Source organism: Panicum virgatum, chromosome 9K (assembly GCF_016808335.1).
Source record: "Panicum virgatum strain AP13 chromosome 9K, P.virgatum_v5, whole genome shotgun sequence".
Classification (NCBI taxonomy): Eukaryota; Viridiplantae; Streptophyta; class Magnoliopsida; order Poales; family Poaceae; genus Panicum; species Panicum virgatum.
Genome location: NC_053144.1, coordinates 42,155,135 through 42,180,909, shown reverse-complemented (window position 1 = coordinate 42,180,909; position 25,775 = coordinate 42,155,135). Strand labels below are relative to the sequence as shown.

At 43.8% G+C, this 25,775-nt stretch overlaps 1 protein-coding gene across 4 annotated transcripts; it reads right to left on the bottom strand.

Annotated features, from left to right (window-relative positions):
- Positions 1 to 689: 689 nt before the first annotated feature.
- On the bottom strand, positions 690 to 8,304 carry LOC120651469. Of its 4 annotated transcripts, XM_039928947.1 has the most exons (9): positions 7,987 to 8,304; positions 6,267 to 6,584; positions 5,864 to 6,123; positions 4,936 to 5,077; positions 4,351 to 4,722; positions 4,091 to 4,222; positions 3,329 to 3,457; positions 1,031 to 2,983; positions 690 to 1,000 (listed from the first exon to the last, which is right to left on the bottom strand). In XM_039928947.1, exons 1-9 carry the CDS (start codon positions 8,059 to 8,061, stop codon positions 911 to 913), a joined length of 3,471 nt encoding a protein of 1,156 aa, XP_039784881.1. In that variant the 5' UTR covers positions 8,062 to 8,304; the 3' UTR covers positions 690 to 910. The 4 variants fall into 4 exon arrangements, with proteins under 4 accessions (XP_039784881.1, XP_039784879.1, XP_039784880.1 ...); XM_039928945.1 differs by having other exon boundaries at positions 690 to 2,983; XM_039928946.1 differs by lacking the exon at positions 7,987 to 8,304 and adding an exon at positions 7,438 to 7,629 and having other exon boundaries at positions 690 to 2,983.
- Positions 8,305 to 25,775: the final 17,471 nt, after the last annotated feature.

The following is a 25,775-nucleotide window of genomic DNA, read 5'->3' as shown; positions in this document are numbered from 1 at the left end:
GGCAGGAATTTTCTATCACGAGTTGAACAAAACAATTATTTTTACATATAATTTTTCCATGTTATAAATAGTGATATCTGATGTTGCGCAAGTTAATTTTCGATGTTTCATCACAGACGTCCGGGGCGCAGCGTCCAGACGTCCGGGGCGCTGCTTAGTTTTTATCCAGGTACTCGTCTTCTCTCAACCGGCCTCTCAAGAACAAGTCTGCCTTCCGTGTCACGCGACTGCTAGTCAAACCGCATTGTTCAACAGTAACCTGTAATCATATAGATCGTCGTTTCAAAAATAAAAAAGAGTATTTTTTTATGGGAGAAATGCCAAACACAGGAATAGGGAAAAAACGTAAAGAGAAAATATGAATGAAGTGGAAAATAGAGCATTTAAAACCACAGGAAATATATTGGTGTTTGGAACAGAGGAACTTAACCACGGAAATTTACTGCACCAATGGAATAAAAAAAACTATAAGCCCCACCAACCAGACAAACCACCAATGCTACCAACCAACGAACAACACAGTTCCGGTTCTTTCCCGGTGATGCCGGCCACAATATGTTTCCCCGCTGTTCTCTCTTCGCTATTGAATCAGTTCCTTTGCAATTTCTCCAAAGTTCCTTTGAATCAAACAGGGCAAAGAAAAGAAAAACTATATAGACCGCTACACCATCCCGTGAAAACATCACAGATTAACCGAACCTTTGTGTCAAAACTGCAAATCTATACCACTCGCTATCTTTCCAGTTTTCCTTACACACAATTGGGGGAAAAGGAAATCAAGGTAAAAAAGGGGAAATAAATATTCGAGGGCAGCACAGTAAAAACCTCGAGCTACTTTATTCTGTTTTTCGGGGAATACAAATCACTGGCCATTGTATCGCTGTATTGAATGCTCACTTCTTTCTCATGTCTAGTTTAACCGAAACATCACTCCGTCGTTACACCCGGAGAAGAGGTTGTACTCCTTGATGTTCGTCTCCTCCCTTGAGCATGGCTGGGCCTGAGCTATCTCCCTTGAGCATGGCTGGGCCTGAGCTATCGGCGGCAGGAGTCTTGACGGCGCCAATGCTCCCTCAACTTGCTCTTCTTTGGACGCTGCCGGCGCAGGAGGGGCGATCGGCAGGTTGAACTGGAACAAGGAGAACGGCATGCTATCATCATCTTTCTGTTTCTGTTTGGTGTTGTTGTCTTCTGCACAGCCGTTCTCAGCCACCAGCACTGCCTGGTTTAGTTTAGGAATGAGAGGATGGCTCTGCTGCCTCTCTTGATTCATCAACACCGGCACTCCACTTCTACATAGCGGGGTCGGTGGTGGCACTGGCACTGGCACGGCATGGAAGCTCACAGGAGCCTTGTGAACTGGTGGCGAAGGCAGAAAACCAAACTCAGGGCCTGAGTAAGGATGAATGTTATTGTTGTACTGCATTGGGAAGTCCACACATTGGTTACCAGCGACTCCATATCTGACAGGGGCCACAGGACCAGGGAAGAAGTGACCAGGCTGAGGATATGACAAGTACCCATTTGTTGGAACTGGCAGGGGGTGATTGTGGAACCCCATGAATGGTGCCGAGTAAGGTGGTGCATGGACCTTCTGATGGTGCAACATCTGGTCCTGGAAAGGGCCAACCCTGAACCCAAACTGGTTGCCATCAGGAGGATGCAGGCCTTTAGGTTGGTACTCCCTGAAACCATTTCCTGCACACATCTCAAGCAATGAACGGGAAGCACTCTTCACTGGTGGATCACCCGGACTTCTATTGTTCCTGTCTGAAGAATCTTCTGAATCAGATGTCGATGAAGACTCCGCATTCTGAGCACTCAGTGAGGTCATGCTGCTCATGCTGCTGTCTCTGTCTCCCTCACTTAGACAGGAGGAGCTGTCCGAACTGGTTAAGTTTGCTGTCCTACCAGTGTCCTTTGCCAAGCAGCTATCTGGCTTATCCATGACATGAGGTCCATCATTACAAGCAGACTGACTCTTCTCACCTCTGCATGGCTCATCTGTGTCTGACTTGCAAACTACCTCAGATCCCTCAGAACCAACATCAGCAAGTGGTTCACACACTTTCTCAAGCTTTTCACATTCACTAATAACCTTTGAGCATTCCACTTGATCTGACCGATCAGCATCATCAGCAACCCCAGCAGTATTACTTTCATTCCCCAAGCTGGCCTTCTTTCTTGCATCCATTGGCTCCCATACTTGCTTTGGCCCTGCATTCTTGGTTGGTGCACCACCAACACGGCCTCCTTTGGGCACTATGAAGCTATCCAATGGATAGCACCTGCGGTACTGCAACCTGGGCTTCTCAACTGTTTTCCTGGCCATCTTCATATCTCTGCTTGGTCTAGCTGTATTTGAAAAGTATCTGTATTCTTCCTGATGCCCACAACTGCAGGGATTGTATCTATCCCTAGTTCTATTATTTGCACCAAAAACAGTGTTGTAGCCTCTAGTGTTATTCCATATCCTCTCCCTAGAATGCTGCTGAACATCTCCAGAGTCATCTTGGCAATCTTCATACCAATAACTGGCATCTTGTTCTTGAGGAAAGTCTCTTCTATATCTCAGGTTTCTTCTTGATGATATAGACTCCTCATATGAGAATGAGCCATCACAATCTGTTGTTGCATTGCATTCATGCTCATTGCTCCGCTCATCACTGTCCCTGCTTGAAGCCTGATCAACAGAGGAATCAGGAGAGGAGTGCTCCCTGGCCATAACATTATCTTCTTCTTCGCTATCTGAATATCTCAAGTCCAGAATATTTAGTGACTCATTATTTGGTGTTGCTTGGTTGCTCAGAGATGGCGGTGAAGTATCACCTTTTGACTTAACCACTATTTTTTCCCTATCTCTATCCTTCCCTTTTAACCTTTCTTTTCTTCTGTTCTTCTTTTCCCTCTCTTTTGTCCTCCTCCTCTCCCTGCGCTCTTCTTCTTCACGCTTTTCTTTCTCCTCTTCCTCGAGAAGTTTGGTCTGCAAGAGTAACTCAATGTTGGTATACATCATGAAAGGCGAAGCAAATAATTCACATCAATGATGCACCTTCTACAACTAAGGCAATTTGTGTACACATCTTTTATATGTGCCTGCTTTGCTCACTTGTCATCATACTTCCTATTTTGTGTAAAACACTGGAATTTGTGTGTGCACCACTAGCCAGTGCTATACACACAAACTTAAATGATATACACAAAAATTCAAATTGCATATACACAAATAACAACTTCAGGATGGCCAGTACATGAGCTAAACAGGAAACTCCCAGTGGCATATAAAAAAAAAATTATCCTTACATCTGCTATCACATACAAAAGATACCTGTTTTTCCAAAGTAATTATTTCCTTGCAAGCAACATGAACTCGTTCTTCCAACAGTTTTAGTGCAAGGGACACAAAAACACTATGTGCATTCTGCCGTGCTGTGCCTTCTCTGAAAGCCTTCTCGACCTGCAAACAACACCAACAATTGGCAAGAGATTAGTGCTTTGGACAAGTTGGTCTAATTATCTCAAAGTACAGACCAGTTAGCACAATTGTTCTGCCCATAATGCTGACCATATAATTTTTGGTACAATTAATAAAGATCAAGTATGCTGATAAGTGGCAACAGACTCACAAAGAATATTTTTATATTTAATGCTTAAATCGATTGTACTGTCTCAGTTGTGCTGGTTACTTAAAAAAACTATAAATTCCACATATTTATGTTCTATGCAAAGAAATCCTTATTTCAAGAGGTTGGTATATAAAAGGAGAAGACATTCAGGTAATGCTGTGACATTTAGAAAGCGTATCACCAATTTTTACTACATTTATGATCAGAATACTAAAAGTAGATAAACTTTTGCTCTTCATACAACCAATAACAGTAAAGAGCTTTTAATTTCTCAATAGATCAGTGTTTGTAAAGCTTTAAGGCGAGGCAAGGCGAGCCACCACCGCCTTATCGCCTAGGCGGGCTAAGGCGGACTAAGGCGACACCTTAGGCAAGGTGAGCCACCACCGCCTTGTCACCTAGGCGACGCCTTCAAAACATAGCAATAGATGGTTCGTTACTATGTATCCAGTGCCATACACTACCTGTTCTTTGAAGATCACTGCAGCAGCATCCAGGAGAAATTCTCTTGCAAGTTCAGGGCTCTTGGCATGCTTCTGGGGATGAGCAACATCACCATCAGGGTCATTGCTGTCTCTATCCATTGCATCATCTTCCTGCTCATGCATACGTCACAGGATCAGACTTTATGAACAAGAACAATGTATGTTCAAGTTCTGAATAACAAATATTCTGAATTTCTGATCATGTTTGATGTTAATGATTTAAAATAGGAGCCACTTACATCCTCTTCCTCTGCTTCTTCAGCATGCTCAAAGAAACTTCTAATACTTTCACCTTTGGTAATTGTCACAAATCCATCCCCCACAATAAGTCTGCGGTGAACACATGATTGGCCCTTCAAGGCATGAGCCTTCACACATAATTCTGAAGAACGCCCATCTGGTCTGCGTGCTCTCAGTGTAACAAAATAGTCTTCAAACTGATCAAGATCGAGGCCTTTTCTATGGACTTGCCCATTCATCCCCACATCTTCAAAGTTTAGAATATCAGATTTTCCTTCATCTGTTCCAATAGCCAACTCAAAATGATTGTAAATTTCATCTTGCTCCAAAAAGGATTGGTGCCAATCAACAAGAACAGCATCTTCAAACATCTGCAAATATGCAAAGGAAAATGTTAACAAGCCAACTAGGCAAGCTCTATCAGATTACAACAATGAAAATGTGAATGAAGACCCTTGAACCATATTTGCTGCAGAGTTTTTCTCTGTACGGTTTTACCACAAGATGTGTGCCCAAAGAAACAAAGAGAGATAAACAACCATGAAATTGCAGATATGACGGATGATAAGGAATGCCATTCTGACCTCACACTGAAATGCTGTATCTGCAACACAAAACCAACTGGTGCAGCAAGGTTCCTTTCGCATGCGCTTTAGTTCCTTGAGCTCTTTGAATTCGCGAATAACATTCCTTCTGCAGTCTCGGCAAAATCTCTTGCTGTCAAACCTGCACCAAAATTTCATCCAAAAGGTTATTAAATTATTCTATATTGACTACAAACATATACACATTCATAATTCAGAACATCTCATCAAAAGGTTGCATTGGATAATAAATGTAAAACCATGGTACTGTTATCGCTGATGAGCTGATGACATTACATATAGTAGGGCTTGTAGATATTTAAGTACCAGGCACAATGTTGCAAAGCATTAAACATTATATGTACAAGCTTGAACAAGAAATGAAAAGCTTTAAAACATAGCTTTAGGTTGCATGCTCTATCTGTGCAACATTATAATAAATAAGCAGCGGACATATGTTAGAACACAGACCAATTTGAAGTAGCGTTTAGCCAATTTATAATTCATAAATGCATTTACCCAATAAACATGCGGATTTATAAGAACTAAGATTACCTAGTTCAGCGACTTATTGCTATCATTAGGCCCGTTGACAATGTCGAATTATTGCAAAAATTTAGTTTTAGATTGTTTGATGCACTTCCTTAAATTAGAACAAGTAATTTTTTATGGAATTTCATATACCTTTCAAAAGATATTTCAATCAGTATCAAGAAGAAAATCAACTCATCTTACAAAAAAATTAGCATGTAATGCCTATAACAATCTACATTTAGAAGTTATTCCTATCAATATCAAGAAGCAAATAAACTCAAATAACAAAACTAATGGTTATCCCATTCTTGTTCACGATAGCACATCCCTTGACAGTAACATCACTGTATTTCAGTTCAAAACAGTATAAAATGAAAACAGCTTTTGGACTCACCTATGCATAAGTCTTTCAATGAAGTCCTCTTCCTTCATCCTTAAAAGAGATGATCTAGTTTCTTCACTCAGTGCCGACCAAAAATCCACCAGAGTATCGCAAGAAAGGCGTGCAGTGTGCAAAGCACATGTGTCTCGTGTTCCATGCCCCCTGCCATAGTTAGGTATCACTGGGCTAATCCATCCTCTGCCACCGCCACCACATGCATCAGGGTAAAGCATTTCACGTTCACGTTCCCTTGCACGTGCACTGGCAAATACCTAGTCAAAACAATGTGGAGTGCACTAGAATATGAACATATGAGAAGGAATACTACAACAGACAATCAGAGAACAAACGAAAATATCATAGGAAAAGTTCATAGGCCAGATAAAGAGAACTAAGTTTACTGTTTCATCCTTACATTCTGGATCACATGAAGAGATTTTGCATTTATGAAGCAATCAAGAAGAGTTAAGATGCCATCCTTTGTTGTTGAAAGGCCTCCCCAAGGATGAACTGAGGGGTCCTGAACTTCTTCTGCTTCAACTTCCTGAAACCTTGGCTCACACGAACCTTCTTGATGCAGTGACTTCCCATACTTGACTATTTGTGTAAAACTTTCCAAAAGCAGCCCATTGCATCTTGAACAGTACAAGTTCTTGCGAGCATGCTCGATGAGGGTCTGTTTATCAAGTCTGAGCAGCTCATGTCGTGCACGAGGTGACAGGGCACTCCAAAACTGGAACAGTTTGAATCCACAGGATTAAGAGATCAGTTACATTATTCAACTTAAAATGACATAGCTCTAATAGTACACATTAAAAAAAGAACATAAATGCACATCTCAGGGCTCAATAAAGAAGATAGTGCATTCAACAAGTCAATTGAAACTAGTGAGAACTATCAATGTACAGTACCATACCAACCATTAACTCTGTTTGAGAAGCAGTGTAGTGTATTGAACCCCAAGTTGACAGAACTTTACAGAGAAATGCTTTGCATTAACATCTCCACTAAATCTTTATAGCCCATTCACCAGCTCAGGGCCACTAGAATGTTTCTAAATCAGGAATCTACATTGCCTGGATCAATACGCAACCTTCCATTACTAAATGCATACTAGGAATGACACAGTTCGATAAATATGATTCCATCTGAAATAAAATGATCGTAGGCTAACTTAACAGTACATATATTGAAATGGTACCCACATAAAACACCTAGGTAGTCAAATAGTGAGAAAGCTAGAGACAAGCGCACAGCTAAGACATAGGTTGCAATGGCTCCCTCGTCTATACTGCCCTAGCCAAACACCAACAATAGCTTTTACGAATCCAGATTCTTGGCATCACAACTATGGCCAGTTAGCACAGCAGCATCGTCACTAGTAAGGCAGTAACGCCGTGAATGTATTCTCCATCCATGTGCCCAAATCTGACGAACCAATCATATACTTAGAAGCAGTTGGTTGCTGCAGCCAGGATGCAGTGATTACTCTCCAAAGTTTGGTTTGTCGTCATCACTGCTCGTCGGTTAGCAGCAGCAGCAGCAAAACCAATAGTAACCGCTTCAATCCAGCGCATTCTTCATACCTTCTGTTTGTCTGGCAGTGAGATAAACCAATAAGCAGTTAGCTTCTCCATACAACCCCAAGATCGTTCTTCAAAATTGAGGCCGTTCCCACTTCTCTGGACAGCTAGGTTGGCAGCAACAGCGCCGAAAACAGCTTCAATAACTCAATCCGACACATCCGGCCATCCGAATGCGACAAACCAATCAAATTCTTCAGTCAATAGCTTGTCTGCTCCAGCCCCCATGCAACACCCAGCACCAGCACCAGCACCAGCACCACCACCTGGAGTCCATGCCAGCTGAGAAGCTGGAGCAATCGAATCTAATAAAATCCTCCCACAGGTGAGCAACAAAATCAAATCAAAACCTACAGACTACAGCAGCGCGCCCTGGAAGAGCCACCCTCGGGCGCGACGGCGAGCGCCGCGGATCGTCTGAGCACGGCCCGGGCGCGCGGGAGGCGTCAAACATGGGGGAACAGGGCGGGCGCCTCAGATCCGCGGCGTCGACTCGGGGCAGGGTCAGCGAGCGGGCAGATCCGATCGGGGCGAGACCGGGAGGGGCGGTACCTTGTGTAGGCGGTCGAAGGTGATCTCGTCGCGGCGGCGCGACCAGATCGCCGACGGCGCCGCCTCAGCAACCATGGCGTGGGTGCTCGGGCGGTCGCCGGAGGTGGCCGTCGCGGTCGCTCAGCGGCGGGCGGCGGCGGAGTCCGATCCGGCGGCCATCGGGCAGGGCTGAGCTGGGAAGGGGGAGGGATCTGAGGGGAGGGGGAGGAGGGTTTGATAGAAAAATTGGCGACGGAGGCGGAGGGGGAGGATTTCTCTGGTGAGGTGGAGGCGATGATGAGATGAGGTCAGGCGGGGGTATGGTGTGGCCGGCCTGCTGCGACCGGGGTAAAAAAATAATACATAAACAAACTCCGAAATATGTTCTCTGACAACTCGGAAAAAATATAAAATACGCAAACAAACTCCGACAATGATGACAGCCTCTTCTTCTCTTCCGACGTAAAAAGACGCGGGGGTTTTGCCAAAACTTATCCCATTGTTTTACGTCATACTTTCCATCTATTACTTATTTCTTAGATCTTAGACGAGAAATCTAACATTAGAAATCATCTACCACTTTCCTTGAGAAAAATGTTGTTGATGCGAGGCATACTGGTGATGGCGAAAGAATAATGTTGTTGAGCGTTCAATGAATACAACTCACATGTAGCACCTTGCACAAGCGAAATTTAAATTCTACTACTCCAACACGATGCAAGGAGAAAAGAGAGAGGCATGTGTTAGGCAGTAGAAAAGGCTAAGAGTTAGAGCTTATTTATCTTTTTTTTAGCCGAATTCTTCTTTACAGAAGGTACCTAGATATCAAGGCCTATTAGTAGTGGTACACGTACGATATTATATTATTTTTTAAGAAAAAATTAGATCTGTATCATTAAAAGATCTCAAAGTTAGATATATATTATTGTAACTCATATGTCATGGACTCATGTGAGCCCCACATGTCAGTGAGACAACGATGGTATATATCTAACTTTGAGATATTTTAATGATACAAATTTAAATTTTTCTTTTTTTATGATGTTGAGATGCAGAAGGTACAAGAAAATATGGTTGTTCCACAAATACAATGGTCTCATAACCTAAATTTTAGGACCATGAAACTAGTATAACACCATTATAATTTTGAAAAATCATTTAGTTTAACGGCCACTGTACTGACACAAATGTAACTATCTAATGAAAATCCCACCAATAGAAAACTAATAATCTCTTCGAAAATCCTACTATGCGTGCAATACCCTACAGATTAAAAATATATTTAATACCATGAGCGCCCATACATTGATATATATTCATTGTTTTCTCTCACATACCATGCTGTAAATATTACCTTATACAGTTAAGAAAACACCACAAGGATACTACATCCAAGTGGTTTTTTCCCATCATAGATATGTTCAAATGGTATTTGTTAATCTTCTCCGATGTGTTTGTATTCATTTCCTTGTCCAGGAAAAAAACATAACAGAGTCAATATCTATTTGTAACATCCCGTAATTTTTACGGAATGTTATAAACTCCAAAAATGCGAGTTTCAAAAACTTTTTGTGTGATCGTGATAATAGCTAGAAAAGTATAAGATTAAGTGCTATCTCCCTCAAAATTCCTAGAAAATAAAAGCCAAATTAACATAAGGACCTTAATGCTAGTGTGATATATTTGGATTTATTGGATCTACATTGTTTAATTGAAGTTCGATTTGAATTTACTTTTCCCTTGTTTGAATTCTGTGGGAATTTATTTGAAAGAGGACATTCAAATAAATTTCAAAGGCTAACAGGTCTAACCCCTCTAACTCCTAACCAAACCCACCTAACACTTCCCTCCAGCCCAGCTACAACAAATCCGGCCTGCCAGCAGCCCAACCCACGCACCCCCCCTCTGCAGCCCAAACTGGCCCAACTAGAACCACCCTCTCACCAAGAGACCGACAGGTGGGGGCCACCCGTAGCCTTCCCCCATGTTCCTCTTCTTTTCCCCGACGCTGTCGCCTGCTCCGCCTGCCGTGCGACGCCGTCCGCCCGCTCCCACGCGTACCTGCCCCGCTCCACGACAAGTTGTGGAAGCCGTGGCGCCCCCTTTCCACCTCATCCTTGACCAGTCGTGCGCGCTCCGAGCCCTAGACCGCTCGGCAGCCGCTGTGATGTCGCCACGTACCCCTAGCGCCTGCACCGAGCTGCCTCCATTAATCCTCGACGTCTGCGCCGAATCGGACCCCGACGCCACACCTATAAAGCTCGTGGCCGCCTCCCTTGCAAACCCTAGGCCCCCTTGGGTTCTTTTCCCCTCAGCCGCCGCCACACCTAGCAAGGAAGAGAGGAGGAGGAGAAGAAGAGAAGGGGAAGACTGAGAGGAAGAAAGAGGAGCGCCACCTCCGCCCGGCCATCGCCGAACCAGGAAGAAGGTGTTGCGGAGGAAGGCCAGAAGGAGGAAGAGCGCCACCGGCCACCAACACCACCGCCGCACTTGGAGGAGGACGCCGCTGCCGGACCTCGACGTCGGCCCTGCGCCCGTACGACGACCTCGTCGTGGCTGCGCGGCACTGCACGACAGCAGCTCGCCATGGCTTCACCTCACCCTTGCAGCGCCCGTTTCCCCCTCGCGTTCCACAGGTAGGTCGCCGTTCCTTGCTCCCAGAAACCCCCCTAGTGTTGCGCTGCCGACGAGCGCGTTCGCAGTCGTTGAGCCTTCCCTAGAGGAACCCGTAGGCCTCACTGTTCCTTCCTTTCTTGTGCAGGAGCCCGACGTGCCACGTTCCAAACCCGCAGCTCGCACACACCGCTGTTTTGTTCCCATCGCGGCCACGCCATGCCTCGCCATGGTCACGCCTGGCGTGCACCCGCGCACGCACCGGCCCAAGGCCGTGACTTTTTAGCTTTCTTGCACACCAACGCCTCGTTTCTGTTCTTTTCCGCCTCACCAAGACCAGACCCCCATGGCCGCACCGTTGCGGCGCGACATGAAAAGCCCTTTCAGGCATTTCATCGAGCACTCACAGAGCGCACACCCACACAGCCTGCACGTGCATGTGACCTCGCCTTTGCACGCACACCTGCCGCCTACGACGCGGCCGAGCGGCCGTGTAAGGATCGCGGCCCAAGAAGGGGGGGTTGAATTGGGACTTTTTCAAATTTCTAACTAGTCCTTAACCTAAACTAGTATTGCCCAATCTATAAATTTGAAACCTAGTCACTAGAACATACTAGCACAAGGTCCTTAGGTAGGTAACCACACTATCATGATCATATTGCTTAAAGGATATCACACTCGCAAGAACAAAACCTAAGCAAACGATCACACTACCATGCAAGTTGTCCTAGTCAAACTACAAGCAATCAAAGACAAGAGTAACAACAAAATGATTTAATTGCTTGAAATAAAAGTAAGAGACACGAGACAACCGGATTTTTTCCCGTGGTATCGAGGAGTTGACGCTCCCCCCTAATCCACGTTGGAGCACCCACACAAGGGTATAGCTCCCTTGCTTCACCAATGAGCAAGTGATCACTAAGAATGCTCTTTCTCCATCTCCGGAACGGCGAGCTTCACACCGTGTACAATCTTCTTGTCTTGGGGCTCCCACAAACACCAAGAGCTCACCAAGAACCTTCCGATCACCAAGACCAGCTAGGTGCCGTCAAACACCAAGAGTAACAAGCTCCTAAGCCTTCACTTGACCTACACTCAGTTGGCCCTAGCTCAAGCACACTTGCTACACTTGCAAAAGATGGATTCTTCAAGGTTGAAGCACAAACAAAATGCTAGATCTTCTCTTGTTTGCTCAATGCACTTTCTCTTCTTGTCAAGGGTGGCCTCAAGTATTCAGGGTGTCAAAGGCAACTAAAATGAGCCATGGGGTGCCCTTATATAGAGTGGAAGGAGTTACATAGCCGTTGGAAGTCCACTGCAGAAAAACTGTGAGCACCGGAAGAACCGATGGGTGTCTGTTTTGAGGCGTCGGTTCAACCGGTCTCTCTGTGTCCCAATTGTAGCCGTTGGAGTTCTGACACAGTGTCCAGGCTTGCTTCAATGCACCGGTGCATGCTCCGTAGGGGCATCGGTTCAACCGGTGCTGAAGAGGTTCACTGATTAATTCAAACAAGCTCTCTGGAACATAGGACGCTCAATGCACCGGTGCTTTGATTCCGAAGCGTCGGTTCAACCGGTGCTGAAGAGAAGTTGAAGTCCACCAAAACATGCTCTCTGGAACAAAGAACTTTCATTGCACCGGTGATTACTTTTCTGACCATCGGTTCAACCGGTGCTATACTTGATTTCAGCCTTCATCCAGAGAAGATAGACCGACAGGGCATCGGTCCTTCCGCCAAGCATCGGATGCTCCGACGCTAGGGCACCGGTTCAACCGGTGCTGCTGTTTTTCCTGGTTTTCAGCTGAATTGACTTGGATTTCAATGTAACTTCGATTGTTTCTTCTTTCAAGTGTTGTGTTAACTTATATTGACTATCTTGAGCTGTTTTTTGAGCGAGTGTGCAAGATTTCTAAGGCCAACTCAATTTTGATCAAGCTACTAACTCATGAACCCCTCTTAATAGTACGGTCAAGAACTAAAAACTATAAACCCTATCTAAATCAAGTGTCATTCATCTCCTTGTGACACTTGAGGCTAGAAAGGTCCTTAATCTTTGAAATTGAGTCCTTGGCACGCATGATTGTTCCGAATTGAGGGGTCTCTTTTCACATTTCATATGAGACTAAATTAAACAATAATTTTTCCTTCAAAGCACACGTTAGTCGCATATGGTTGTCATTAATCACCGAAACTTACCAATACATCTATCGGCCTAGATGCACTTCAGCCCGCGACTGCCTTTCGGCATTCTGCCGAACACCTTGCAGGCAGACACCAACCTATGCTCACGCGAACCGCACACAATACCGTTGGCTGGTTCGCCATGCCGCCGTCGCGTTCCACCTACGCCTCATTTCCCTTGCCATGTTCTGGCCTTGGCCTTGTGCCTTGTGCCACTTCTGACCCGTCACATCGATGTGGACCGGGAACGCCCGCGTTCCCGTCGCGAACGTGCACTGGAGCCTCACCGAGCACCAAGCATGTTGAATCCGCGTGGCCCTAGTCTCGCCGCGCCACATCTCGGCTTCCCGAGTGTCGGTGTATGCACGAACTTGGTTCGCCTCGCACGTCCAAGCCGGTCCGCTAGCCGTGCCCTTTTTCCTTGCTCGTCGTGTTCCAACGCCGCTCATGGAGCCGTCGCTTGGTCAACGCGTTCCCGAGCTTGGACCAAGCCATGACCTTGTCCTTGCCCTGTTCTAGCCCTTGCTGATCGAAAGGTCGTGTCCCTGCCTTGACCAGCCTTATCCTCGCCATAGAATGTTGTCGTTCACCAAGTCCCTACCTGGTGATCGCGAACACCGTCGCGACGACGCGTTCGCGACGTTCCCGAGCCCTTTTGGCCTTTCACCATGCGCCTCACGAACACGAGCCCGTTCGTTCGCCTGTGTCCCCCGAGCCTTGCCGTCAAGTTGGACCCTTGGCCATGTTCTACGCTGTCTCGCCTCGACCTTCGTCGAACCAGCGCACCGTGCCCTCGTCATCGTTGTGTGCTTGAGCCACCCTGGCTAGCCCTTGTCGTCTCGCCGCCGCCAAGTTGCCGCAACGGGCCGTGTCGCGGCTTCCCGCACACATGCATGTCGCTGCTCACGCTGCCGTCGTCGCCACGCCGTCGTAGTCGCCTTGATCGGCTCCGACGCGCCGCTACCTTGCTACGTTGCCTTGCTCCGCCGCCGCATCTCGCCTTGGCCTCGCCGCCACCGCAGACTGGTATGCCAGCACCCGCGCGCGTGCGCCCCTGGACCCTGCCAAGCTCCACCACGGCCTCACCCGAACCGAGCTGTCAGGGGAAGAAGAAGGCGCCACTAGGTGGACCCGCCCCGTCAGAGAGAGGAGAAGAAGGAAAGAAGACAGAGAAGGGAAGTTGGGCCGCCGTCACCATGCCGGCCCAACCCGCTAGGAGTGAAGACCCAGCCAAGCCGAGCTGAGAAGATGGGCCGCCAGCGTCCGAGCCGGTCTGAGGAGCCAAGCCGGCCTGCCTCATCACAAACCAAGCCGCCGGCCCAAGAAGCCAAAACCCGAGTCGACGCCTTTTGGGCTGCCGAGCCGGCCCGAGTTCTCTTTGAGCCCAACCGAGCCGCTCCTTGTTTCTTTTTCTTTTTCCTGGAAAACCTGACACGCGGGACCCACTGGTCAGTGACTCAGTGCCGCTGACATGTGGACCCCACTTGGACGTGGACCCAGTTGACCTGTTGACTTGGTCAACATTGACCGGGTCAACGCTGACGTCGTCAAAGGCCATGATGACGTCACATTTGGCGGACCCCGTGCTGACGTCATGCCGATGTCAGCAGGACACGTGGCACTCCCCGGTGCTGCCACGTGTCAGCCTGTGTATTTTTCCTTTTTCCGAAAACCTTTTATTAATTCTAAAAATTGTTTTAATCTTAAAAAATTCATAATAAATCAACCAAAGTTCCGAAAATTATGAAACCAGTTTTATAATCCTTCTAAGTAGGTTTTGTTGTGAGTTGGATCTTATTTGGGTAATTTTGTGCATTCTTACACTTTGGCCCTATAGGAATTCATAATTACGAATAGGTCCTGCTGCTGAAGAGAAGATCGACGCCTCGAACGCCTAGAAGACTCAGGAGGACGTCCCGGACTACGAGAAGCCCTCGAGCACTCAAGAAGACTACGAAGAGTCACCATGTTCACGCCCATCTACGATTTGAATTTCTATTAGACATTGCTTGCTAGAATTGCTATCGCTTTACTTGTGTGTGTGAGATATGCTTGCATGGCCTACTTGTTTACCGTATTCCTTGCATCCCTATTATACCTTGATTGATTCTTGGATGCTTTGGCTACTATGAGAGTGATTGGGTATGGGATTCCGTGATATGATAGTCTTGGCATGCATGAGATCCACCATGTGAGGAGCCAGTGATAGGGCTTTTAGTGGGGGCAAGCGACTGGCAGGGGATGTGTGGTGGGCACATCCTAAGAAGCACCTGTGGCGGGTGCGGGATGAGGAGGGGCGTACCTGTGTGGTTTCCCAAGGAGAGGCGATACTTGTTATGGGTGCCTTTGGTGGACCACTGCGGAGGACTGTGCAAGAAGATGCTTGCCCCGGCAATGTAGATTGAGATAGTGCCCCTGGTGACGGAACTATGTCAAACGTGCACATCACTTACCCCGTATGGGCAGGGGTTCCAGCCATTCCTAGCTGTGCGGTACCAGGACTCTGGCTGTGTTTAAGGAGAGGGTAGGCCGCGCACGCCCATGGGAATTCGGGGTGCGTTGGGCCCGGCCGGGTGTTCCGACCCTTGTCTCCAGGAGAGGGTAGACCGTGCACGCCCAATTCGGGGTGCGTTGGGCCCGGTTGAGTTCTTCGACCCTAGTCTCCGAGATTCTCGAAGCCAATGGCCAGGTTAGAGATCCACAGCCCTGGAACATTCGTTGCAGTGAATGTATCCTACCCCGGGAATGCAGGATGGTACCGTCATGGTTAGGGAGTCATGGTTGTGGGCTGTGTCTCAGCTGGTTAGCTCCCGGCTTGCAGCCCGAGTGGGTACAAGTGTACAACCCCTGCAGGGTGAAAACTATACGTATAGCCGCGTACTCGGACATGTACAACTCTTGATCCGGCTGCACTTTCATAGAGTAGTGAACCCCCAGTATTTCTACCTCCCTCTAGTCCACTTCCCCATGTGGAGTCAGATGAGGTGCAGGGAGAGAGAGAGTTTCCTGCACCAACCTGGGATGGGTGAGAGACATGATTATGGATATATATGCGCATAGGAAACCCCAGCCTATCCATTGGCTACTTTTTATATCTTTGCATCCACTTAAAACTTGCATACAGATGGTAACGTGAACCTATCCCGTCCTTGGGGATAGCCTGGTAGATGCAGGATTCAATTCGCGGATCAAGCTCGAAGACAAAAGGATAAAGCTCAGGACGGTTCGTGTTATGCTCAAGTGCTGCCTGTGGAGGAAAGTCATCAAGACGAAGGATGCCCAGAAGAATAGCTACCGCTTCCAGTTTCTGTTTGTTTTCCTTTAGCCCAAGGGGCTTGTACTCTGATTTTCGTACCACAACTCTCTGGGTTATGTAATAATTAAATCCATATAATGATTTTTAACGTTGTATGTCTGTGATATCTAATTGAAATGAGTTCTGTATGTGATAGCTACCGATTCAGGGACTATCACGACGATACAGGGATTCGGGTTCTTAGTTCGGAAACCCGGATTGTTTCACTATTCAAGTTGTCCCTTATGTGAGTGCCAAAAATTCATGAAACATAGCGAGTTCGAGTAGGTTAATGCAAGTTGTGGAACCATCTAAGTTTCAACTTAACAAGCACAAATGAATACAAAATGGCCTTTCTAGGATGAGATGGTACATTAGAATTTTATAAGTCAGAAAAAAGAATCAAGTCATTTGGAGTTTGGGGGGAGGGGATAAATTTTGTGAAATCGTATATTGGGTTTAATGCAAAAATAAATTAAAGAAGGAGAATCTCGGGTTGGGCCTGATTTCCTGTCCAGATGGGCTACTGGTAGGGAGGGAAGGGCACTTTTTTCTTTTTTATATTTTTTAAAAAATCAAAATTTTAAAAATATATGTCTATTTTGAAAAATTTCAAAAATACTCCCCGGTGGCCCCCATAGGGGGACAGGCCCTAAGTGTAATTTTTTTTCAAATTCGCAACGAGGTCCCTGGGCAAAAAAAATGCAGGGGGCCTGTCGCCCCCCCCGCGGGCGACAGGGGGGCCTGTCGCCCCCCCTCGGGCAACCGGGGAACCCGCCCCTATATATGCCTCCGACCCCCATTCCCTCCTCATTTGAGCCCGAAAATTCCACCAAAAATCAAAAAAAAAGAGAGGGGTGAGGGGAAGGGAAGCGACGAAGCCCTGCCGGATTCAGCACTTGTGATCTGCAGGTTACTACATTTAGTTTATGTATTTTTCCATTGGTATTGTAGAGTAATTTAATTTAATTAGTGCTATAGTAGAACCATTTAAGTAGGGGTTTAATGATACTTTAGTTTTTAGTTACGTAGTAGTAAATTAGTTTAGAAAATTAGTACTACACATTTATTATTACAATTGCAGTACTATTAGAGACGTGTTTATAAATTAACTATGATTTAGAATAGAATTTGGCATATGCAGTATAGAATTTAAGTGTCATCACGTAGTTATGAATACTTATACGTTGTAGTTGAATTTCATACTTAGTTTTTACGGATTATTGAATAAGGTAGTGAAGTAAAGAGTATAACTCGATAAGTATTCTGTGATATACAGATATGTCGAGCAAGATACAGTTTCAAGTATTTTATGGTGACTACAATGTTTTGTATGGGCGACATGCCCCTATACCGTTGGGGGGGGGGGCGACAGGCCCCTTGTATTTTTTTTGCCCAGGGACCTCGTTGCGAATTTGAAAAAAAAATTACACTTAGGGCCTGTCGCCCTATAGAGGGGCGACCGGGGGTTATTTTTGAAATTTTTCAAAACGGACATATATTTTTGAAATTTTGATTTTTTAAAAATATAAAAAAGAAAAAAGCTCGAGGGAAGGAGAGTTTGCTGAGGGAGAAGAATTTGGTTTGGCTTGGGCCGTTTGTCAGGCCCAATACGGTATTCTACTGCAGTTAAAGTACGGGCCTAAATTTTCGAAAACAAACCAGGCGGTCCAAACCGATTAAAATCTTCAAAACAATTCCCAAAATTCAGCAATGACCGTTTCCATTTTTATCACTAGCTAAGAAATTGCTGCAGCTACTTTAATTTATATACAAAAGTAAGCATTACTTCAAGAGACCAAAATTCCGCGAGAGAACATTTCCTGAAACATGATCATATATACGCCAAATAACTGATACAAAAGATTGTAACTCTATCTTGTAAAATCTTGTAGAAGCCACATTCATTTTATTTGAAAATTGTCCTAATATAGCAAAGCTTTTGTTATGAATAGATAATGTGTTAACATTTGGTTCTATAGCTAACTATAAATTGGAAAAATTAGATATGTACCTTAAAAGATCCCAAAGTTAGATATATACCATCATGACCCACATATCATTGACTCATGTCATGTGATGTGAGCCCCACACTTCAGTGAGATAACGATGGTATATATCCAACTTTGAGATCTTTTAGTGGTACAGATCCAAATTTCTCAACTAAATTTCTGGTATGTGCTTCGCCTTGCTCCGGGAACTCTATGGGTGCATTTTGTTATGAAGAAATAAATTAGTGATCGTAATAGTTAATTAGATTAATTAGGTGTTTACTTTTCTCGAAAGAACCAACTCTCGAAAGGGCCAACTCATGAAAGGGCCAATCCTAAAGAACACCATGCCCTTTGGACTTGTATAAATATGTAATCAATCCTATCAATGAGAAGCTAATCATTCCATTCACTTTTACTCTTCACACCTTATCAGCCACGTACTGCTCTCCGCTGTGAGATTGAGAAACGAACAGAAGAAGCAATCAATGACGCCGGCGACGAGCGGTTACCAACATGCGCTACGTCCAAGAAGACCAGATTTCCTTCGACATCTTCGTCACCAATGGCGGCCACTTGCCGGCGGCAACAACCAAGAACGAGAACTCACCGGAGTTCCTGCAAGAAACTCGTCGAGTTCGGCCTCGCCGAGAACACAGAGAACAAGCAAACCGGAGGAGAACATGGACTCACCACCGTGTATGGAGACGACGGCAAGATCGAGGCAATTTATGCATCACATCCTCTCCCGACGCAAGGATATGGCAACGGTGACAGGTTCATCTTGAAGTATTGGTCTTGTCGTTGTTCTTGCCGTTGGAGAAGAAGAAACTGAGAAGAATCAGTAGAGAAGAAAATAAAAATTCTCCACCTACGGGAGTACTGCATCAACTTCACTTGAGGTACTATGTGGGATCGCTCACCTTCGTTTTGATGCGATTATTGGGGACTCCGGCGGCGCAGCACCCTTCGACCCCACGCTCGCCCCTCCACTGCGCGCTCTGTCCTCGGCGCGTCGCAATGCGACGGCGGCAGTGGCGTCCTGGTTTTTGTCCTTTCTCCAACAGGGACGGCGGCAACCGCATCGCGGCCGGAGGCCGGCAACCCCTGTGCGCATTGGGGTGGATGCGTCACAGGACAAGCAAAAAGGGGAGAAAGGAAGGCGGCGCTGCAGTGCAGGGCATGGCACACGCTGCGACGACGGCGCACCACGCGGATGGCGCATCGGCGCACATAGAGACGGCGCGGCCAAGGGGCGGTTGAGCGGCCAGACGAGACCGGCGGCGACGCCAAGAGGCCAGGCGGCGGCGGCGCCGGTTACAGGGGTGGCCGATTTGGGCCGACTTGGGCCAAATCGGCCCACAGGCCGCCATGCCGGGCCACTAACAGGCCGCCTGATCTCTCTGCAATTCAAGAACTTTATCTTTACACGTTCTAGATTATTCAATTCTGCATATTTATATTTGAGGCCATTATTCTGTTTTAGCCTCTAGTCTTGATACAACACTGCAATATATTACATTTATAATTACCTATATAAATGCTTGTTTTAGACCTTGTGTTTAAATAAGTTATGATGCAAATTATTTACCTAGAGTAAATTGATAGTTTTGAGACCTATGAGTCTTTAGAAATTGCATCATAATACATTATATTGCGGAGATTTTACTATTTAATATTTACATATTTTTTTTGTGTCTATGGTTTTCTATTTTAGTCATGAACTCTAACAGTATTTGTATGGTAGATTTTTATACCTATACATTGAGCCAAACCATTTTTTGCTAGTAAGGCTAACATAAAAAGTGGATTTTTTGTTTGCTTTAATCCCTACAGAATTAGCACACATTATGCCACTATCCATCTATAGCACTATGTGCTTAGTAAATTTTCTATTTTAATCTATGAATTAAACAGTATCAATATGGTGGAGTACTTTGTTAACCTTGTTAATTTAGTTATTTTTCTATAAATAACATTTTAACAAAGATTGTTACTCTTAATTAAGAATTTCTTAATTATTGAGGGGTTATGCAAAATTGTTATATCTATATTTTGGATACATTTGGGATCCTAACACAAGTAATGGAGACCTAGGCATTGACTGCGCTTAATTCATATCGAATTATTCAGCCCAGAGACTGTGCCTATGGCAGGGATTATTCGCCCATTGCTGAGAGGTCTACATCACGTTTATTTTAAACTTGATGATTACCTTGTTCTCCCAAATAAGTGTTTTGCTCCCAAATAAGTGTTTTGGAAATATACGAATGGTACACTTTTACAGTGACTACCATCATTCATTATTAAAGGTTACACACAGATAGTAGAGTCTTAGGCATTGGCTGCAGTATATTCATGTGAATATATTAGCTTAGAGACCGTGCATATAGCAGCAATTTATTTGCCTACTACTGAGAGATCTACTCTATGTTTCGGACATAGAGATTATCTACTATGTGTGTGCCATATTAATAATGATTGTCTATGAGGTATACACATCTTGTGACTACCTCTAATTGTTGTGAGGTTTGAAGTTTTGTTGACTACCTCCAATTATCCAAAACAACAAGAAGATATAGATCCCCCTAAATTTTGCATTGGAGATTACAACATCACCATAGTGATTTTTAATTTACCTTAGGTGTAAATTAATTAAATCAATGGGCTGTTAAATGTTGGATATTGACTTCAGAGGAGTTTGATGAACTTGCTCTAGATTGTATCATTATCCTACATGGACAGTGGAAAATAGCAATGGGTTTTATCCCATTGACTAAGGGAAGAATTTCATGAACCTTAATTGGGGTTGTTCGTTATACATCAAAGATGTTGTAATACTCATTGTCAACGCATAAGTATTGTAGTATCATATTATGAATTTGATACTTGATAATATTTATGAATTTCTATATATTATATGAGAATTTCATTGAATTCTTGTCATATATAAATATAGATAATCCGGGAATCATTCCAATGTGGGAATGGTATGTGCCTCGTGGACATTCTTTTTACCACAAACTTTATAATTGAGGAAGTAAAATGTTTCTGATTCTTATGACAAGAAGAGGGAATATTTTTGGCCATCGTTGATGCGATGCAATGATAGTTTGGCTTGTTCTACCACTGTCATTCTTCCTATGGATATGAGTTAACAATTGCGGATATTTAATTATGTCCTAATTTGACTCATATCTTACCAAATTATAGGGATATCCAAATGTGTAATGAGACAAGACAATATTGGATATGGCATATAAGTAATGAGATAAGTCTCATTTTGATTGTATTATGCATACAACCATTTCAGTACAGATGTTGCGTATAAGATAATTTTTCACACTGTTGATGTATTCCAAATTTGGAATGATCAACTTGCCCGTCCTATGGGATTAGTTGAAAAATTATTAGCAATTCAAATGTCCATATTTTTCAAAAGCGTGGTTACAACAAGTGCCACAGTGAAACAGATTTTAAGACCCTCTTATCTTAAAATCATATTTCAGTGTCTAAGATTCCTTGATCGTATTAAAGAGAATATGTTTGAGTTCGTACAAACATTGTATGGACAGAACAGACATTTCATGGTTGTAAAGATTCATCTATAAGATGATCTAGAGTGTGTGAAGTATCCACACTCAACCATGCATTTGGTAAATAATGGCTCAAGTTGTGAGCTCATTATCCTGAACACTACTGAATTTATATGCCTCAAAACAATTGTTTTGGCATTAGAATTCAGTTAAATATCTAAAGGGATAAATAGAATCTATACGAAAGACATCAAAATAATAGAGAACCAGTGTTAGAGAATTGCTATTTGCCAACTTCGTGTTGGAGTCAGGTAGTTTTACACACGCCTGACTTATGATTAACTGCATATCCCCTATATGTATTTAATATGTGGGAATCCCTGAAGATTTCCTATTTGCATAAGGTTTGGTTACGTTGTATACGTACCAATCTCACCACCACAACGTACATTGATTGGTACACATAGAAAATTTGAGACCAATATAAGATTTTCAATCTCCGTCAATCATTAAGTATCTAGAACCTCTCAAGGAGGACCTATTTAAGGCCCGTACGCTGGGTTTATTTTAATAACGAGCATTTCCAGGCATTAGGGGGAGATTTGAAGTACCATATATAATGTCAGGAAAATATTTAGAATGCTTAAGGCATTTCAAGCTCAGGATCACGTACTAAATGAATTAAATTCTGAGTTCAAGGAACTGATTTGCAAAATATTGCAAATAAACTGTCACATGCATTTACTGACCACTAAGGTATCTTTTAAATTTGTTAATCCTTTGTAAGTATGTGCCAGAAAGGGTGGAGGTACCAAATAAATCCACTCAACTCCCAATTGTAAATTGGAGGCGGAGAAGTATGGCCATAAAGCAGGATTATTCATTGCTAGCAATAGAAGACTTTCCTTCTAAGATAGTAAATGCAGGTCAACTTATGGTTGGCAACATATTGTGGGTAAATATTGGTTATTACCCGGTGGATGAATGTCATACACAAATCTAGCTCAGAGGTGCACCTAAATAATACTGATGCTAGAATATCGGAAAGCCATGACTCTCGTTTTAGGAAGTCACGATGAGTCGTTAAATGGTATTTTTGAGACTTGATAGACTGGAGAATTATATGATACAAAGGCTACACGTGTCGACACATATTTCTCTGAATAAATTGTATACAACATTCTAAGTCATCCAATTAATAAGACCATGGCAGAGTGTTTTGAACACTCTTATTGGAACTTGTTGAATGAAGTAGTACATACAGAGATAGTCGTGCTGACCAAGAAAGAGATGGTTTAGCCTATGGAGCTAACATCTCAAGGTATCTTTACTGTGGGATACATAAGTGTTTTCATCCTAGAATGAATTGGGAACAATATGATGGTAAGATACAAAGTAAGACTAGTAGCATAAGGGGTTTACGCAAAGCCCAGGCACTTAGTTTCAGTGCAAATTATTCTCCTAAATAATTTTTAAAAATTTATGATACTATCTTTTGATTGGCAGTGCAAAAGCATCTATCTTTGTAGTTGATAGTTGATAGATGTAGTGATTGCATATATTTATATGATCACTTGGTTTGGTATATTTGTGAAACTTCCGGGAAGGAATTCACATACCCAACTCTCATACATAAAACACAACATATATTGTGTATTGCTTAAGTCGATATATGGTTTAAAGCTGTTAAGTCGAATTTGGTACAATCGACTTTGTGTGTATTCATTAAACTTAAGGGATACAAGGTTGATTACACGTGTGTAAGGATCACCGGGGTGTCCGACCCTAGAGGGAGAGAGGGTGAATAGGGTCGCTAATCGCTTTGTAACCTAGGGCTCAATCTATTTGCATAAGATAAACCTAACACGTCCTACACATGCTAGTTATGACTAAGGTTTATCTATGCTACTCTCTACTTACCCCAAAAGACTTGCAACCTATAGCCAATCCTAATCAAACTAACTAGGAAAGTAAAGGCACATAAGATAGAGTAAATACGGAAACATAATATAGTAAGTAAAGAGGTAAGGGAGAGAATATGCAAACTCCCGTGAAGACACCAAGACACATGATTTAACGTGGTTCGGTTAGGACACCAAGTCCCTCCCTACGTCCACGGCCACTTGTCCAACAAAAGTGTGATGCCGAGTCTCTGCGCTTGATCACCGTCTTGCATTCGCCACCAAGGCTTCTGGCAAGCAAAGGCTAAGTGGCGCCAAGTCACCAAGACAAGGCCACCGCCACCATCTCTCTCAAAGCGTCACCAACGGCACCGTCTTCACTATAGGAGCTTCTCACCAAGAGGGGTCTCATTCCCCGCACAAAGTGTCGTTGCCGCTCCACACCAAGTCGGAGGGTCACACGACGAGTACACAAGATGCTAGCCGCAGCAAGGCTTTCACTCAAGCTTACTCTCTCAAGAGCTAAGCCTAACCAAGCACTAAGCACTCTCACAAGTGTGCTTAAGCCTATATGATGTACAATGAAGCTCTATGGTGGTTGGAGGTGTTCTTCAAGTGTAGTAGACTTCTCTATCTCTTCAGCAACTCCAGCACACACCAAATGAGGCGTGGGGTGGGATATATATAGCCCAACCCCTCAAACTAGCCGTTGGAGGAAAGCTGACAGAAAAAGCTCGTAACACCGGTTAATCCGACGCTCCTCCAATAGCCATCGTCGGTTCAACCGGTGAATGTAATCTGCCCGCTTGAGAAACTAGCTGTTAGTTGTACGGGCAATTAACCGATGTATTGTCGGTTTAACCGGTGAATGTAACTGTCCTATGATTCCTGAAAAACTAACTCTCTGGACAATTACACCGACGTTCACTTTGCCATCATCGCCGGTTTAACCGGTGCCTGTAAAACTCCTGCTGCTTCTTCGGCCTCCAAGTGGCATGAGAGGCCATTTTCGCTACAACGTGGATGTTCATTTTTGATGTCCTTGATTGGACTTCATAGTCTTATATGGTGGTCAATAAATTTGACATTATTAGTAATGAACACACATTGATAGCGTGTGATAATCAAAGACGGAGTTTAAGTTGAAAGATACAGACTAAACCAATAATTTGTGTTTATGACCTAAGCATCTGCTCTCAAGATTTTGTACAAAGCTTCTATATCCAGATCATATTGAGCAATTCAATATGAAGGTATCCTATGGTTGTTCCATCTCTAAAAAGGAGAAAGATTATTGTATGCCATAGTGATTGAGATGAGATAATAGGACATATGGTTCATTATCTCTGTGCTATTAATGCACTAATATATCTTGCAAAAGTTCCCGGCCGGATATTATTTTTGCAAAGATTTGCTATCTAGTAGCAGTGCTAGTCCAACCAAATATTGGTAGATTGGAATTAATAGATCTTTTGATATCTCAAATAGCACATGTGATCTTGGTATAATTCATGATCTGATTATATGGATATAATGATTCTGGTTATCTCTGAGATCTCAAAATCCAGATCATTAGAAGACTTAATGTACATATAGAAAGACCATTTTGTAATAGTCTATAATTAGACATTTAATGGTCAATTCCACTAATCATTCTGATATTGTATTACACAAGGCTTCACATGAATGTGTATAGCTTGAGAGAATGATATATCACATACTGAGGTTATGTGTTGTTGATTCTATTAAATCAATAGTCATTACCTATAAAAGGTAATGCAACTTGTGTTGTGTAGATGAAGACAAGTTGCACTTAGTGTAATATTTGTGCACTAAGATGGTTCTGTTCCATAAGTAATATGGACATACGAACACTTGCAAACTAAGTAATGTGATAATCTCGCTGAGATATTCACAGAGTCTGCCATACTCCACATTTCTTATGTGGTGAGTGCATTGGTATGAAATTACTTTAAGATTTGCAAGTATCAGGGGGAGAGTCTCTCTGAATAGTAACTTGTTGCAAACATCATATTGCACTCTTTTCTTTCTATGTGTTTTTCCCTTGGGGGTTCTCATATAAAGTTTTTAATGAGGCAATATCAACACAAGGTCATGTTATACCATCCATTTTTCCCATGGGGTTTTTGGTGGATGATACTCAGACATAACATGCATTGTACTTTTTTCTTTATGTGAGTTTTCCCTTTGTGGTTTCTCATATAAAGTTTTTGATGAGGCAATACCAGCGCAAAGGTATATGCTATATCATCTATTTTCCCCACAGGAGT